Source organism: Chiloscyllium plagiosum, chromosome 48 (assembly GCF_004010195.1).
Source record: "Chiloscyllium plagiosum isolate BGI_BamShark_2017 chromosome 48, ASM401019v2, whole genome shotgun sequence".
Taxonomy (NCBI): Eukaryota; Metazoa; Chordata; class Chondrichthyes; order Orectolobiformes; family Hemiscylliidae; genus Chiloscyllium; species Chiloscyllium plagiosum.
Genome location: NC_057757.1, coordinates 4851346 through 4867851, shown reverse-complemented (window position 1 = coordinate 4867851; position 16506 = coordinate 4851346). Strand labels below are relative to the sequence as shown.

The window sequence follows — 16506 nt, the reverse complement described above, 5'->3', positions numbered from 1 at the left end:
TTCTCCTGTTCCCTGGATGCTGCCTGACCTGCTGCGCTTTTCCAGCAACACATTTTCAGCGTTTCTTACCGAGGACCAGGAACATGACCCATTTCTCCACAAGACCTCAGTGTGAGATATTAAAGGTGCTATAGAAATGTGAATTGATTGCTTGTATTATTAGATTAACAGAAGTTTTTATTATTCAGTGGAAGTCCTTTACAAACAAGGTTCATATAGCAAGAACTCACTTTAGCAGAGGGGATCTCATGGCTCCCAAAGGAGGAAAATCTTTATCTAAATCTCCATTTTGCTCCTTGAACTGAGGTGTTTTCTTGTCAATGTGGTCCACGTTTAATTGGTGCAGCTAGAATTCAATCTTACTGTAACTGGGCGACCACAGCTATAAGGTGGTCCATAGAGTTAGGGGGTCATACAGCACAGAAACAGACTCTTCAGCCCAACTCATCCATGCCGACAAAGTTACCCAAACTAACCCAGTCCAGCTCCAACCCAGCCCAGCTCGAACATGGTTTCAATTTTTGGAACCCAACTTCGAAATTATAATGAACTTCCACTGTATTTGGCAACGTCAATCTTTTTGAAATTGTCCTGTTTAATCTGATATTCAAACATCCACCATGCCCACGACAGAGCTGAGGACAAATCTCCCACATGCCAATGGTTGCACACGCCTTATCCATCTTCCATCATCATCACCTGAATAGTATTCTTAAAATAGGAGCAAAACGGGTGACCGTGCACAGATTGTTCAGCCACAATTAACTCCGTAAACAAACAGGCATCACCTGGAATAGTAAACGTGACAGTTTTCTCTGTTGAGAGTGTGGTGCATGGAAAAGCACAGCAGGTCAGGCAGCATCCGAGGAGCAGCAGGATCGACATTTCGGGCATAAGCCTTTCATCAGGAACCTCGACTCTGACATCTGGCATCTGCAGTCCTCACTTTCTCCTGATATTTTTCTCTTCCAATTATCCCCTTGCTAAGATATTCTGGCCACATGAATTGCTTATGGAACTCTCCCAGTTGAACATATTCTAGAGACTAAAATGGAAACCTACTCTAAATGGGCACATTTAACGATTTTGGGGAACTGACAAAACTGTAATGTTCAATGGTTTAATTGATCTGTTTTTGATTGTGTTAAACTGATTAAACCTGGTGTAGCCTGTCAAAGCTAATGTACACAAAAAGCTTCTAAAAAGATGTGAGAAGCCCAAGCTGAGAAACATGTGCAGAAATTCTGAGAGTGCGGTGATATTTTAAAGCACTGCAAATAAATCTCTTGTAGAGTTATACTAGTGTCTTTGCTGCATTGTCCTGAGGTAAATCAGATATTTAAAATGTAAAACAAATCAATGAATTAGAATCTTTACAACGTGGAAACAGGTCATTTTTTCCCTCAAATCCACACTGACTCTCCGAAGACATCCCACCACCTTCCCATCCCTAGACACTATAGCATAACCAATCCACCTAACCTGTAATTTCCTAGACATTATAGCTTGGTCAATCCACCCAAAGCTGCACAGGACTATGGGAGGAAACAGGAGCACCTGGAGGAAACCCACGCAGACACCGGGAGAATGTGCAAACTCCACACAGACAGTCGCCCAAGGCTGGAATCAAACCTGGGTCCCTGGCGCCGGGAGGCAGCAGTGCTAACCACTGAGCCACCGTGCTGCCCCAATACACAACAAAATTTGCAACAAAGATGCTATTACAATCCACACCTTAACTATTCTACAAATCAGACTGATCATAGGATCATAACACTTCTACAATGCAGAAGTAGGCCATTTGGCCCATTGAGTCTATACCAATCCTCTGAAGAGCATCCCATCAAAGCCCAGCCCCCCCACCATTTCCTGCAACCCCATATTTAATATGGTTAATCCACCCAATCTGCACATCCCTGAACACTACAGACAATTTCAGTACGGCCAACCCACCCTAACCTGCACGTCTTTGGACTGTGGGAGGCAACAGGGAGGACCTGGAGGAAACCCACCAGGAGAACAAGAAAACTCCACACAGTTGCCCGAGGCTAGAATCAAGCCCAGGTTCCTGACATCGTGAGGGAACAGTGAATGTGTTTTTATCACATATACACAATACTAGAAGATTTTAGCCAGACAGTTACTACCCTTTTAAATTGCATCTCAGATCCAAATTTCAGATTTAAATTCATTATTAACAGAGTAATCATTTCAGTACCATAGACTACTTATTTCCCCATCTTGCTATCTGCTGGTCCACATGGAGCTTTTGTACTTCCTCACTCTATATCCTCTTCCCAATTATTCCTCAAACAGTTGTTTTCAGTTACCAATTCCTGGAAGCTCCTGAAATCCGTCCTGTGCCAGATCTTTAATCCAAGCCTGTAGTTCGGTGTCCTGAAGAACATCCTGGTCAGTTTTGTAGTAGAGCTCTGTAATGCCTTTGACGTACCTGGGGATCAAAATGGGTATTAAATATAGTTTTCTCTTGCTCAGCGTTGGCTCTTTTGAGGGATAGAGGGCCTACCAAGCCCTCCATAGTGAACAAGAGATTTCCTGGAACCTGCAATCATGGATATTGTAATGATTGTAACAAGATCAGCCAGCTGGACCTCATAGAATGAGTGTTCCCTGACTGGGGCTGTTAATCTGGTCCAAGCAGGGAGCCCTGGCTGACAGATACAAACGGGAGTGTCAGAGGTTCCGTTTATTCTGAGAGTTGGCTCTGAGGGAGTTGGATCAGTGTCAAAGGATGACTTGGCGACGGGATACTGGCCTCTGCAGAGTTATAGCGAGTTTTGAGAATTCCTAGAAGCATGGCATTCCAACCGGAGCTCTATCAACAAACACATCGAGTTAGACCCCATCTACCACCCCCTGAGAAAAGGAACTGGAAGTGCCTTCACCACAGGAAATGACACCACCTACCCAAAGAAACCCAAACATATAAATAGAAAGCTGGAATTTTCAGCATTGCTTCACCTGAGGCCCACTGAAGATGTTACCTAGTAGGGTCACAAAACGTCTGGAAATGAACCTTACATCAAAAATCTGCAGAGTTATTTCAGCCATTTCAACACGGAATTTAACTACTTGTACAAGTGGCACCCAGTCTTCACATGGTACCACTAGCCAACGAGGTCTCAAAATAAGCTTTTTCTGGATGGCAAAATGTTTTGAAATTTTCTTGGAGGGCGTCTTTCTGATTTTCAGGGGCTGTATTTTGGTTTTCCGGGGCTCTTTTTCCATTCTCACTGACTCATTTCTGAAACTGATTCAGTCACACAGCAACAATACTGTCTGTACTTATGTTGATGAATGGGGTGTTTAGGCTCAAATAAAGACAGAATAAGAATAACCTATTAATTTCCACATTCATTATTGATACTCCATCACACATGGAGCCACGGTACACAAGGATAACATTAGTTTCCCAGAGAGCACAGTATTTGCCATGGTGCAGGACACAGGCATAGGTTAAGGTCGCTTCTAACACAGAAAACACATTTTCCATAGACAAGTGAGGGCACAGATGTGTTTCTATCACATATACACAATGTTGGAAGATTTTAACCAGGCATTTCCTACTCTTTTAAACTGCATCTCAGAGCCAAATCTCAGATTTAAATTCATAATTAACAGTGTGATTATTACAGTAGCGTGGACTACTTATTTCCCCTTACAATAGCTCTGAGAATCTTGCACTTTCAAACTGGAGATTCCATATTCAATTGCAAGGCATTCATTACCTGAGCGTTTTCATGGTTTCCTGGCTCGGTTAGCTGCTTGTTCTATTGTTAACAGGTTTTAACTGTCCTGTCCTCTTGATAGCTTTCACTCAACTTCTTGCAGGCTCTCTCTCTCTTTCTCCCTCCACCCATTGCAGCCTCCCTCTTCCTACTTGCAGCCCCTTCTACCCTCACTTTGTAGCCTCTCTCTGCCTTAGCATCCTCCCTGTTTCCCCATTTTCGGCCTCCATCTCCCCACCCTACACTTTGCAGCCTCTTCCTACCTTCCAACCCCGCCATACTAAATTGCCCCTAGTGTTCCGAGATGTGTAGGCTAAGTGCAAATTTTGGGGAAATATAGAGCAATAGCATTGGGGAATGGGTCTGGGTGGGTTATTCTCTGGAGGGACGGTGTGCATTTGTTGGGCCAAATGGCCTATTTCCACACTGTAGGGATTCTATGATTCTATGACCCCATCTTATCTTGGGATCTGTTCCTTCCCCAGTTGGCCACTTTCAGCTGCCTCCTCTGCACTCCAACATCCCCTGCAAAAAGGCACCAAAACCCCTAATAAAACACACGCCCAATCCCTCCTAGAATCATGGAATCCCTACTGTGGAAACAGCCAGTCAGCCCAACAAATCCACACTGACATTCCAAAGAGTAACCTACTCAAACCCATGCCTCTACATTTACCCTGACTAATGCACCTAACCTACCCATCCCTGAATGCTATGAGCAATTTAGCATGGCCAATTCACCTAATCTGCACATCTTTGGACTGTGGGAGGAAACCAGAGCACCTGGAGGAAACCCACGCAGACACAGGGAGAACGTGCAAACTCCACACAGTCAGTCGCACAAGGCTGGAATCAAACCCAGATCCCTAATGCTGTGAGGTAGCAGTGCTAACCACTGAACCACCATTCCTCTTGAGTGATAGCAAAAGGCCACAAACCCTCCCTCTGCCTTGGCAAGCCTCTTATGGCCACCAATTCCTGTCCTGCCTGCTCGTTGTTTCTCTTCTTCTCCTGTGTTGGCTGCTGGTGGGGCGCAGGAGCCTGTGATTGGAGGAGGAATTCCTCATTGATTCCGTCGATCCTACTCACAGGACTGACCTTTCTCTGAATGGTCATCTCTGTGATTGATTCTCCTCCCTTCTTCCCCATATCCTTCACAAGAGGATAGCCAAGAAGGTCCAGTGATCAGACCAGTGATTGATACAGAAGGAGCCTACTCAACCCATTATGTTTCTGACGGCTTGTTTGAAGAACTATCTAACTACTCCTATCTTCTTTTCTGCCTCTGCAGATTATAATCAATATGTTTCTGAATTATATTCTGAAAAACTTGGCTCTAACATTTAGGCTATGTTCTCTAGCTGTTGACTCCACACCCAAAAGAAATAGTTTTTTTCCCCCCTCTATCTACACATCAGTTCCCCTTAATTTATTGTGTTGTAAGAGGTGCCCACAGCTGACACTTGATTCAGCTAGTATCTTCTATGGGTAGAATTCCCCTTTTTGTAATTCTAGTCTAGCTGCTCTTTGTAGAATTGAATGGTGATGGTTTAACCTCTGATACACCTCCAAAACAATGCAGGTACTGGAGGAACAAAAAAGTGTTTACGACATAATCGTAAGATAACAGGTTACGTGATGTTAGGACTAGTTTGACTACATTAGCACTAGATTAAGAGATATTGTTACCACCTAATAAATAGTAACTAAACCTATGATAAATGATTGTAGAAGGAAACAGTTGATAAACAACATAGAACAAATTATTAGCAGCACCTCCCAGAGTTAATCATTTATGTAGAGCGATGTAAAGGCTTCATATGAACCCTTTCAGGCCCTATGCCTTATGCAACATCATGAACGATTAACAAGACTGAGAAGGAGGCAAGATTGCAGTTGCAGTGATGCGCACTTATCAAGAACCTGTGATCGCATTCCGATGTTAAAGTCAGGGAATAAATGTATGGTTCTGGTAATTCAGGATTAAGCAACTTTCTACCAACACCAGCATCAAATCCCTTCACCACCAACACACAGCGGCAGCAGTGGGTAGCATATATAACATGCACTAAAGGATCTCTCTCATGCTCCGTTGAAATTGTCTTGGAGGGCTTCTGTTTGATCTACAGGGACTGTAATTGGGTTCTCCAGGTCCCCTTTTCCATTCTCATTTCCGAAACTGATTCAGTCATATAACAACAATACTGTCCGTATTTATGTTGACAACTGAGGTGTTTGGGCTCATATAGAGGCAGAATAAAAACAAGTTATCGATTTTCTCATTAACTATTGGTACTCCATCATACACAGAGCCATGATACACAATGGAAAGCATTTGTTTCCCAGACACCACAGTATTTACAATGGAACAGGACAACAGGCATAGGTTAAGAACAAAAGTTCTTTTCAAAATAACCAACATTCACTTCTAATACAGAAAGCCGTCAAGGCCACAGCGAATGTGTTTCCATCACATATAGACAATGCTAGAAGATTTTAACCAGGCAGTTATTATCCTTTCAAACTGCATCTCCGATCCAAGTCTCAGATTTCAATGCTTAATTAACAGAGTGATCATTACAATAGCATACGCTACTTATTTCCCCATACACTAATGATTCAAACTCCTCACAGTACTCTGGAACAGGCCTCACCAACATCCTGTACAAGCTCAACACGACATCCCAATTCCTATACTCAATTGTCTTTGAAACGTTCTATTTGCCCCATTCCCCCCACAACCCCCGCATCCTCCATCCACTGTGAATGGACTCCTTGGCACATTCAGCAGAACCTTCCAAACCCACAATCTCGACCATCTAGAAGGACAAGGGCAGCGGATACATGGGAATACCACCCCCTTCGCATTCCCCTCCAAGCAACACCCAATCCTGATCTTTGCAGTACGTTGGCCATTTCTATTTGTTGTTGAATCAAAACCCTTGATAGCCCTGTCCCAAAGGCATTATGGGCGAATCAACACCACGGCATGGGCTGCAACAATTCAAGAAGGCAGCTCATTGCTAACCACTCACGGGCTATGGACATAAGCCTTGTCAGCATACACTTCCCATCAATAAAAGCAAATTAAAGAATCCAGCTCCCTGATTCTTTGCAGGAACTTACTTATTAATTGCAAACCAGAGTTGGAGACCATCCTCTTGATAATAGTATTCCTTTAACCCTTCAGTCCCTCGTTCCTTCAGGTTGTCTGGCAGGCACATGGCCTGATAGGTGAACAATTGCATCCCTTTTTGTGCAATGACATCCTGACCAATGCCTCCTGAGGCAACCACCTTGAGAACAGAAATGAACAAAGGTATAGTGTCAGATTCCCTATTCCTGCATTTATATGCACTGGTACAGAGCTTTCCAAACAGGGAGTTGCCACCCCGCTAAAATACTGGGGTTGCAAGCTCTCAGACACCAGTGGTTACCAAGGAGCATAGAGTCATAGAGTCCAAGTGAATAGCCAAGGTCTTTGCCCCAGGGTAGGGTAGTCCAAAACTAGAGGGCAGAGGATTAGGGTGAGAGGGGAAAGATTTAAAAAGGTAACTTTTTCACACAGAGGGTGGTGGGTGTATGGAACAAGCTGCCAGAAGAAGTGGTGAAGGCTGGTACAATTGCAACATTTAAAAGATATTTGAATGGGTACATGAATTGGATGGGTTTATAAACCAGGAAGGGCTTATGCCCGAAACGTCGATTCTCCTGCTCCTCAGATGCTGCCTGACCTGCTGTGCTTCTGCAGCACCACACTCTCAACCCTTGGGTAGTGTTGAAAAACAGACAGACCCAGGGGTTCAGGTTCATAATTCTTTGAAATTTGTGTCACATAGAGACAGGGTGGTTAAGAAGGCTTTCAGCACGCGCTTGCATTCATTACTCAGTCCTTTTTGAGTATACGAATTGGGACATCATGTTAAGGTTGGACAGGACATTGGCGAGGCCACTTTTAGAGTACTGTGTTTAGTTCTTATTTCTACTGTTATAGAAAGGACATATTAATCTGGTGAGGATTCGGAATAGATTTGCCAGTGTTGGCAGGTAATGAAGGTTTGAGTTACAGAGAAAGGCTGGATAGGCTGGCACTTTTTCACTGGAGCGTAGGAGGTTGAAGGGGTGACCTTATAGGAGGTTTATAAAATCATCAGGGATTTAGATAAGGTGAATGGCAGGTGTCTTTTCCCTAGGGTAGGGGATTTCAAGACGAGGGGGCATATTTCTAAGGTGAGAGGAAAAAGATTTTAAAAAGACTGTACAGGACATTGGTGAGGGCTCTGTTGGAATATTGTGTGCAATTCTGGTCTCCTTCCTATCGGAAAGGTGAACTAGAGGGCATAGGTTTAGGATGAGAGGGGAAAGATATAAAAGAGACCTAAGGGGCAACTTCTTCATGCAGAGGGTGGTATGTGTATGGAATGAGCTGCCAGAGGAAGTGGTGAAGGCTAGTACAATTGCAACATTTAAAAGGCATCTGGCTGGGTATATGAACAGGAAGGGTTTGAAGGGATACGGGCCGGGTGCAGCCAGGTGGGACTAGAATAGGTTGGGATATCTGGTCGGCATGGACAGACTGAACCGAAGGGTCTGTCTCCATCCTGTACATCTGTATGACTCTATGACTCTAAGACATGAGGTGTAATTTCTTTTAGAATGGTTCATGTGTGGAATGAACTTCCAGAGGAAGTGGTGGATGCGGGTACAGTTACAATGTTTAAAGACATTTGGATAAGTACATGAATAAGAAATGTTTGGAGGGATATGGGCCAAGTTGAGGCAGGTGGGACTAGTTTAGTTGGGGATTACGTTCGGCATGGACTGGTTGGGCCGAAGGGTCTGTATGCTGTATGACTCTATGCTTAAATGCCTCGTTCAACACGGGGAGGTATGGTGGTGGAGTTGTCATGGTAATTTCTAGTACTCCAGAACATTAGGTTAAATGTTCTCAGGCATGAGTTTGTATCCCATTGTGGCAGATAGTGAAATTTGAATCAAGTTTTGAAAACCTGAATTTAAAAAACAATTCTTGCCTAAATGTCTCAAAAAACCCTTGATAAAATCGTCTGAATCACTGATGCCCTTCAGAGAAAGAAATTTGCTGGCCTTACCCAGTCTGGCCTACATGTCACTCCAGACCCACAGCCAATGTGTCGATCTTAATTGCTCTCTGGGTCATTAGGGATGAACAATTAATTCTGGCCTAGTCAGACACCCACATCCCATGAGTGTGAAAAACATTTTGAGAAATAAGATCATCTTGAAACTGAAGTTGGAAGATGACAAGGTGCATGGATAACAATTTAACACACGGTGTTCTGTGGAGCAGTTTCCTTACGTCCAAGCCATAATGAATCGTCAAGATGGCAAGGGTCGTGTGCATTGCTGGAGGTCTACAATGATCTTGAGCTTGCCTTCCAACACTCAAAGAGAAAAAGCCATTCTCCTGTCCAACAGAAACATTTGACCTAAGCTTCACTCAATGTCAGTGGTTGAGTTTTTAATCTGAGTCTGTCAAGTGGTTGAGCCCAATAAAAGGTTTATGTTGCTATCGTTGCTAGCATGATTAAAGGGAGATTAAAGGAAGGACCCATTGCACATTTTGAAGAGGAGGAGAGAGAAGGGATGACTCACCCTGGCAATAACACCGTCCTCGCCCAGGAGGTCACTTCTGGCCCGGGTGTTTATCTCCAGTGTGTACCTCGTGTGTGGGGTGAGGAGCTGAAAACAGAGAGAAGACGACAATAATGTCACAAAGCCAATTTAATCCTCACAGACTTTGCTTCCGACAGCGAGCGTCCCCCTAAGTAGATCCCTGGTCACGGAAGGTTTTGTCGAGTACCGAGAGAGTGTGTCACGGCAATCTCCCACCTTCCCCTTACCTTGAAAATGGGGTGCACGGCAGGCAGCTGTCTCAGGGTGGCAATGCAAAACGTCTCCCCCAGCAAGTGGGTCCCGCACAGGTGGTAGACTATCTGGTGCACCTGGAATTCGGAACTCCGCACCCAAATCTTCGCCAGGAGCCAGACATTCTCGGGATCCGTGGGCAGGAAAATTGGGTTATCGCATCCTGGGACTTGGTGGAGCTGTGAATGTGGAGTTGGTTGAGAAATAAGGACATGTGGCAGGCTGAGCTAGGTTTATATGGCCAATTCCCCCCAAAACTGGCCATTAGGAGCCTTTCTCAACACCACCTGATGTTCCCGATTCATATAACTCTTTCCCCAACCATCAATTCGTACTGTCTCTCTCTTCAGTCCCTTCTACTGTCTTTTCTCACATTCTTTCATTCTCTCTTTCATGTTGCTTGTCTCTCTCTCTCCCCCACACCTTTCTAGCTCACTCTTTTCCCTCCATCTCTGATTGTATATCTCTTTCACTTTCTCTCTTCCAGTTTCTTTCTCGCCCTGATTTTTCTGTCATTCTGGATTGCTCAAGTTCTCTCTTCCCCTGCCCCTTTTGTGCATTCTGACCAATGGGAAGATGGCGTTGCAGTGGTAATGTAAGTTGGCATAGTCATTTGGAGATCCAGCTTTCCCTTTGGAGCATTCCACTTCAGAGGGAAGGTTGACTTTGAATTCAATTGTAAATCTAAACTTTTAAAAAAAAAATCAATTCACGATTAAAATGCAGATCCAGGGGAGGGTGATCACATCAAACAAAACCAAAAAAATCCCGATGCTGGAAATCTGAACAAACCCCATCTGGTTCACTAAACCTCTTTGGGGAAAGAAATCTCCTTTCCTTACCCATCTGGCCTACAAATGACTCCACACCCACAGCAACATGGTTTTCTCATAGTAGGAAAAAATTACTGCAGATGCTGGACTCTGTACTGAGATAAAAAAAATTCTGGAAATCACAGCAGGGTCAGATGATATCCATGGAGAAAGAGACTAGAGAGAGCAAGCTAACGTTTAGGCTCGAGATGGCTCTGATGAAGAGTCGTTTGGACTCGAAGCATTAGCTAGCTCTCTGCACAGATGTTGTCTGACCTGCTGTGATTTCCAACACTTTCCTGTCTTCAGTAGTTTTCTCATAACTGCACTCTAAAATGACTGAGCAAGCCATCAGTCCAAGGGCAGAGACGGGTACAAATGCTGACATTGCCAGTGATGCCACACTCCAAAAAAGAATTAAAATGTTCTGCTTAAATTTATCTCTCTTTCCTCTCTTCTGTTTTTCTTCTAGGTCTCCTCATTTGACTATCTGCTCCTTGCTCTCTTGAGCTCTGTCTCTATCCCACTGACCTTTACCCTGTCTATCTGTTTTTCTCTTTCTCCACTGTGCGCTCTCTACCTTCCAACCTCAGCCTCTTGCTCTTTTTGCTGTTGTCCAAGTACCTCTCTCTGCTCCTTCTGTCTGATTATCTCAGAGTCTGTTATTTTATTTCTCTCTACCCTTCTCCCTCAACAGCGACGTTGTGAAGGGGAGAGTGGTGGCATCTGTGGAGACACTTCTCTGGAGAAAGATGGGTGAATAATGAACCCCACCCAGTGCTGCCTCCTACCTGGATAGCAATTGGCATCAGCCTGTTCTCGGGATCCTGGTACAGGAGACAAATTGGGGCTGCGATGTACTGTGGGACTCCCTTTATTACATTGGCAGGAACTCCATCCAAGACCTTGTAATCCACAATGTAAATGTTTCCTTTCTGAGAGAAACAATAGTTTTTAGTGATCCTGACACAGATTAGGAATTCAGGCAAACAAGTAACCCACCCATCCTGTCCCTGTCCTGAGATGGGCACAGCGTACAGGAAGCCCTTTATCCAACCCTGTGTGCTGGAGTGTTTGATGGGGGTGAGCCTATAGGGAGCTTTACTCCGTATCTAACCCCATCCTGTCCCTGTCCTGGAATGGGGGAACAGTATAAAAGGAACTTTACTCTGTACCTAACCCCATCCTGTCCCTGTCCTGGGATAGGGACAGTATAGAGGGAGATTCACTCTGTATTCAACCCTGTGCTGTCTCTGTCCTGGGAGTGTTTAATGGGGACAGTGTAGATGGAGCTTTACGCTGTATCTCACCCTGTGCTAACCCTCCCCTGGAAGTGTTCGATGGGACAGTGTAGGAGGAGCTTTATTCCGTATCCAACCTTGTACTGTCCCTGTCTTGGGCGTGTTTAGTGGGGATAGTTAAGAGGCAGCTTTACCCTTTATCTAGTCCCATGCTGTCCCTGTAGTGCGGCAATTTGATGGGGACAGTGTAGAGGGAGTTTTACTCTATATCTAACCCTACACTGTCTCCATCCTGGGAGTGTTTAATCGGGACAGTGTAGAGGAAGCTTTACTCTGTATCTAACCCTGTGCTGTCCCCGTCCTGAGAGTGTTTAATGGGGATGGTGTAGAAGGAACTTTACTCTGTATCTAACTCCGTCTTTTGCCTGCCTCTGGGAACTGTAGTCACTGTTGACGTTGTAAAAGTCAATGTGTGCATTCAGGCCTGCTCACCTTGATTTCCTCCTCCAGTGTGGAGCCTCTGAGGGATTGGCAGACCATTTCGTTTGTCACCGGAAATTTCTCTGGGATCTCCCTGCACTTCTCGATCATACAGGGGTTGCTTCCGTTCTTAAACTGGTATCCGAAAAACCAGTCCTCCTTCCAGTGTTTCACCACAAAGTCTGGACAGGAAGAGAGTGAGATGGGCGGGGAATAAAGACGTTTGTTAAAATCTCAGGACTCCTTCGAGATGCAGCACACTGCCACTCATTCCACACACGAGCCACTGTCTGTGTAAAAGGTTTGCCTCTCCTGTCTTTTTAAGATCTCTCTCCTCTCACCTTAAAATGTGCCCCTAGTCTTGGAGTCCTCCATCCTCGGGAAAAGGCAACTACCATTAACTCTATCTGTACAACTTATTATTTTATAAACTCCTATAAGGCCACCTTCTACATTCTAGTGAAAATGTCCCAGACTTTCCAGCCTCTCATTTCTAACTCAAACCCATCCATACCCGGCAACATCCTGGTAAATCTCTTCTGAACAATGTCCTTCCTAAAACTGGGTGACCAGAACTGGTCACAGTGCTCCAGAAGAGGCCTCACCAAGGTCCTGTACAACCTCGACATGGCTTTGACATAAGCACCACAGAAATTGGGACTTTGAGTTTTGAAACTCTGGGAGATAGGAGGTGGGTGTAATTAAGTCTTGTTTTTAACTGATTAGCAATCCAATGGGGAGGAGAAAGAGTGTGTGAGGTAGTGTGGAGTATGGAATTAGAACGGAGGAGAAAACTGTGGCATTCCAAGAGAGGACTGTAAAAGATCTTACAGAATTCCCAAGCTCAGCCTTTTCCTATTAGTTAATACAGTTCCCAATTATGGTTCGTTGTATTGGTCTATAGGATTCTCAGTATCCAAGTCTTGGCCTTAAACCATAAAATTCCCAATTACTTACTTCCTGTTGCACTCTTAACTCGCCAGAAGATCCTTTGAAAGCTTTCCAGACTGTCCCAGGAGTCTCCAAACATGTTCACAAACTTCTTCAAGAAAAGTTCCCCTATACTGAGCAAATGCGCAATGATTAACTTACTGGGCATGAACACTGATGAAGAGAAACAGAGAGAGAGATGTGCTGTCAATGCTTTTAGTCTTGCACTTATCAGGACAGAATGGCAAGAATACCCAGTCTCAAAGGGAACAATAATTTACGCTGCATGAGAAGAGGGAACTGATTTATAGAGTCATAGCGATGTACAGCATGGAGACAGACCCTTCGGTCCAACCCGTCCATACCAACTAGATATCCCAACCCAATCTAGTCCCACCTGCCAGCACCCGGCCCATATCCCTTCAAACCCTTCCTATTCATATACCCATCCAATTGCCTTTTAAATGTTGCAATTGTACTAGCCTCCACCACTTCCTCTGGCAGCTCATTCCATACACACAGCACCTCTGAGTGAAGAAGTTGCCTCTTAGGTCTCTTTTATATCTTTCCCCTCTCACCCTAAACCTATGCCATCTAGATCTGGATTTCCCCACCCCAGGGAAAAGCCTTTGTCTATTTATCCTATCCATGCCCCTCATGATTTTATAAATCTCATGTTGAATTGACACCTTATGCTGGGTAACAACTGAAAGGACTGCAGATGCTGTAAATCAGAAACAAAAACAAAAATCGCTGGTAAAGCTCAGCAGGTCTGGCAGCATCTGTGGAGAGAAATCAGATTCTGAGTAAGGCTAACTCAACCCGAAATGTTAATTGATGCTGCATGCTTTCCTCTGGGCAACCTCTTGATTTATCATAGTCTGTTTGCCAACCATCGAACGGCCCTTTATGTTCTCAGTCTCCTCCGCTTCCTCTCTTTTTGATTAGCATGGCTATATTTCCTACCTTCTTATCCGTGGGAGCCATTTTGTGATACTCACGCCACATGGAATGAGTGTTTGAAGTCAGAACGTCTATCGTCATCAAATTTGACATCTGGGTGAAGGTCTGTCTCTGTATCAGCCTCAATGCATTTGGTTACCCCTGGTTTCCACAACTTCCACCTGGGACACATGAAGGAAACCGTGACAGCGTGTTCTGTACACATTTACTCCCCTGTTCTGAGTTATCCTGAAGGCCTGGGCAATGGGAGGCTGGTCATCACATCACCCATCCTCGTGTCCAACCCTAAATGAACACGTCCGTGGTGGCTTCAACCACCAAGAATCCCACCCCCATTGAACTGCAACCCGCTCCCCACAACCCCACTGTGATCTGTCAACGTGTCCACTATCTTTCTACACCAGTTGACTCATTGGTGTTGACAAAGCAGAGAAATCTTCGCCCTGGTTTTCATTAGGACATGATAATACAGGCCTCTATGACGGACCGATTGCTGTTACCTGTACAGCGTCTGTCTGTTCTGCAGTTCCTTTTGACGATGGGACTTAAGGTCAGGCACCTTGTCATCGTCACAGGGTCTCTTTGCTGTGAGAACAAAAAAAAAGGCTTATTTAAACTACAATGTGAACAGGGACCACGATTAATTTACAAAGGAGCTACTGTGCACACGAAAACATGGACTACAATTACTATAGGTAGGGAATACTAGTAATGGGGAGATGATGTAAAAACAATGACTGCAGATGCTGGAAACCAGATTCTGGATCAGTGGTGCTGGAAGAGCACAGATTTTGCCTGTCCTCGGATGCTGCCTGAATTGCTGTGCTCTTCCAGCACCACTGATGGGGAGATGATGGCCTAGTGGTATTATAGCTGGACTGTTACTCCAAAGACGCAGGTAATGTTCACGAAGGGGAGGGCCTAGGTTCAAATTCCTCCACTGCAAATAGCGGAATTTGAGTTAGAAGTCTAATGATGACCATGAATCCATTGTGGATAGTGGGAAAAAACAGTCTGGTTCACTAATGTTCTTTAGGGAGGGGAACTGCCATCCTCACCCGGTCATAACTGACTCTTAACTGCCCTCAGTATGAATAATAAACGTCCTCATCACTTGAATGAATAAAGAAAGGATAAACATGCACTATACTAACATACACACAAAAACAGAGATTGCAATTCATAATGCACAGCGAACAGTGGTGAGCACAGAGGTCTCACAGCACCAGAGACCCAGGTTCAATCCCAGGCTCAGGCGACTGTATGTGTGGAGTTTGCATATTCTCTCCGTGTCTGCATGGGTTTGCTCCGGTTTCCTCCCCAATTCCAAAGATGCATAGGTCAGGTGGATTAGCGATGGGATTTGCAGGGTTATAAGGTGAGACGGGTGGGTCTGGGCAGGATGCTCTTTGGAGGGTCAGTGTGGACTCAGTAGGCTGAATATCCTGCTTCCACACTATGTGGGTTCGATGATATGTGTTCAAAGTGAACCCCAGTACTGGCCAGTACAGGCTGCCCATGCAATGAGGTTGTCCAATGAGGTAGGCACATTAAAAAAAAAGTGTCCTTGAAGACAGCGAAGGTGAGTACAGGACGGTTTGTGCAGCCCTTACATTTCACACCTCTGCACGCCGCCCACTCTCTCATCGTCCTCACCTCTACACTCCGCCCACTCTCTCATCGTCCTCACCTCTACACTCCGCCCACTCTCTCATCGTCCTCACCTCTACACTCCGCCCACCGCCTCATCGTCCTCACCTCTACACTCCGCCCACTCTCTCATCGTCCTCACCTCTGCACTCCGCCCACTCTCTCATCGTCCTCACCTCTGCACGCCGCCCACTCTCTCATCGTCCTCACCTCTACACTCCGCCCACTCTCTCATCGTCCTCACCTCTACACTCCTCCCACTGCCTCATCGTCCTCACCTCTGCACGCCGCCCACTCTCTCATCGTCCTCACCTCTACACTCCGCCCACTCTCTCATCGTCCTCACCTCTACACTCCGCCCACTCTCTCATCGTCCTCACCTCTGCACCACGCCCACTCTCTCATCGTCCTCACCTCTACACTCCGCCCACCGCCTCATCGTCCTCACCTCTACACTCCGCCCACCGCCTCATCGTCCTCACCTCTGCACTCCGCCCACTCCCTCATCGTCCTCACCTCTACACTCCTCCCACCGCCTCATCTCTACACTCCTCCCACCGCCTCATCGTCCTCACCTCTACACTCCTCCCACTCCCTCATCGTCCTCACCTCTACACTCCTCCCACTCCCTCATAGTCCTCACCTCTACACTCCTCCCACCGCCTCATCGTCCTCACCTCTACACTCCTCCCACTCCCTCATCGTCCTCACCTCTACATCCTCCCACCCGCCTCATCTCTACACTCCTCCCACCGCCTCATCTCTACACTCCTC

The 16506-nt window shown here is 45.5% G+C and overlaps 1 protein-coding gene across 2 annotated transcripts in view; it reads right to left on the bottom strand.

Moving 5' to 3' along the window:
* Positions 1–16506, bottom strand: part of LOC122544334 (polyunsaturated fatty acid 5-lipoxygenase-like) — a 34122-nt gene that overhangs the window by 4512 nt on the left and 13104 nt on the right. For both annotated transcript variants that reach the window (XM_043683513.1, XM_043683515.1), the window contains exons 3-11: positions 14583–14667; positions 14121–14243; positions 13147–13253; positions 12202–12371; positions 11260–11403; positions 9632–9835; positions 9384–9470; positions 6876–7045; positions 2331–2452 (exon numbers count right to left, since the gene is read on the bottom strand). In XM_043683513.1, coding sequence (XP_043539448.1) covers positions 2331–2452; positions 6876–7045; positions 9384–9470; positions 9632–9835; positions 11260–11403; positions 12202–12371; positions 13147–13253; positions 14121–14243; positions 14583–14667 — 1212 coding nt within the window. The remainder of the gene's footprint in view (positions 1–2330; positions 2453–6875; positions 7046–9383; positions 9471–9631; positions 9836–11259; positions 11404–12201; positions 12372–13146; positions 13254–14120; positions 14244–14582; positions 14668–16506) is intronic.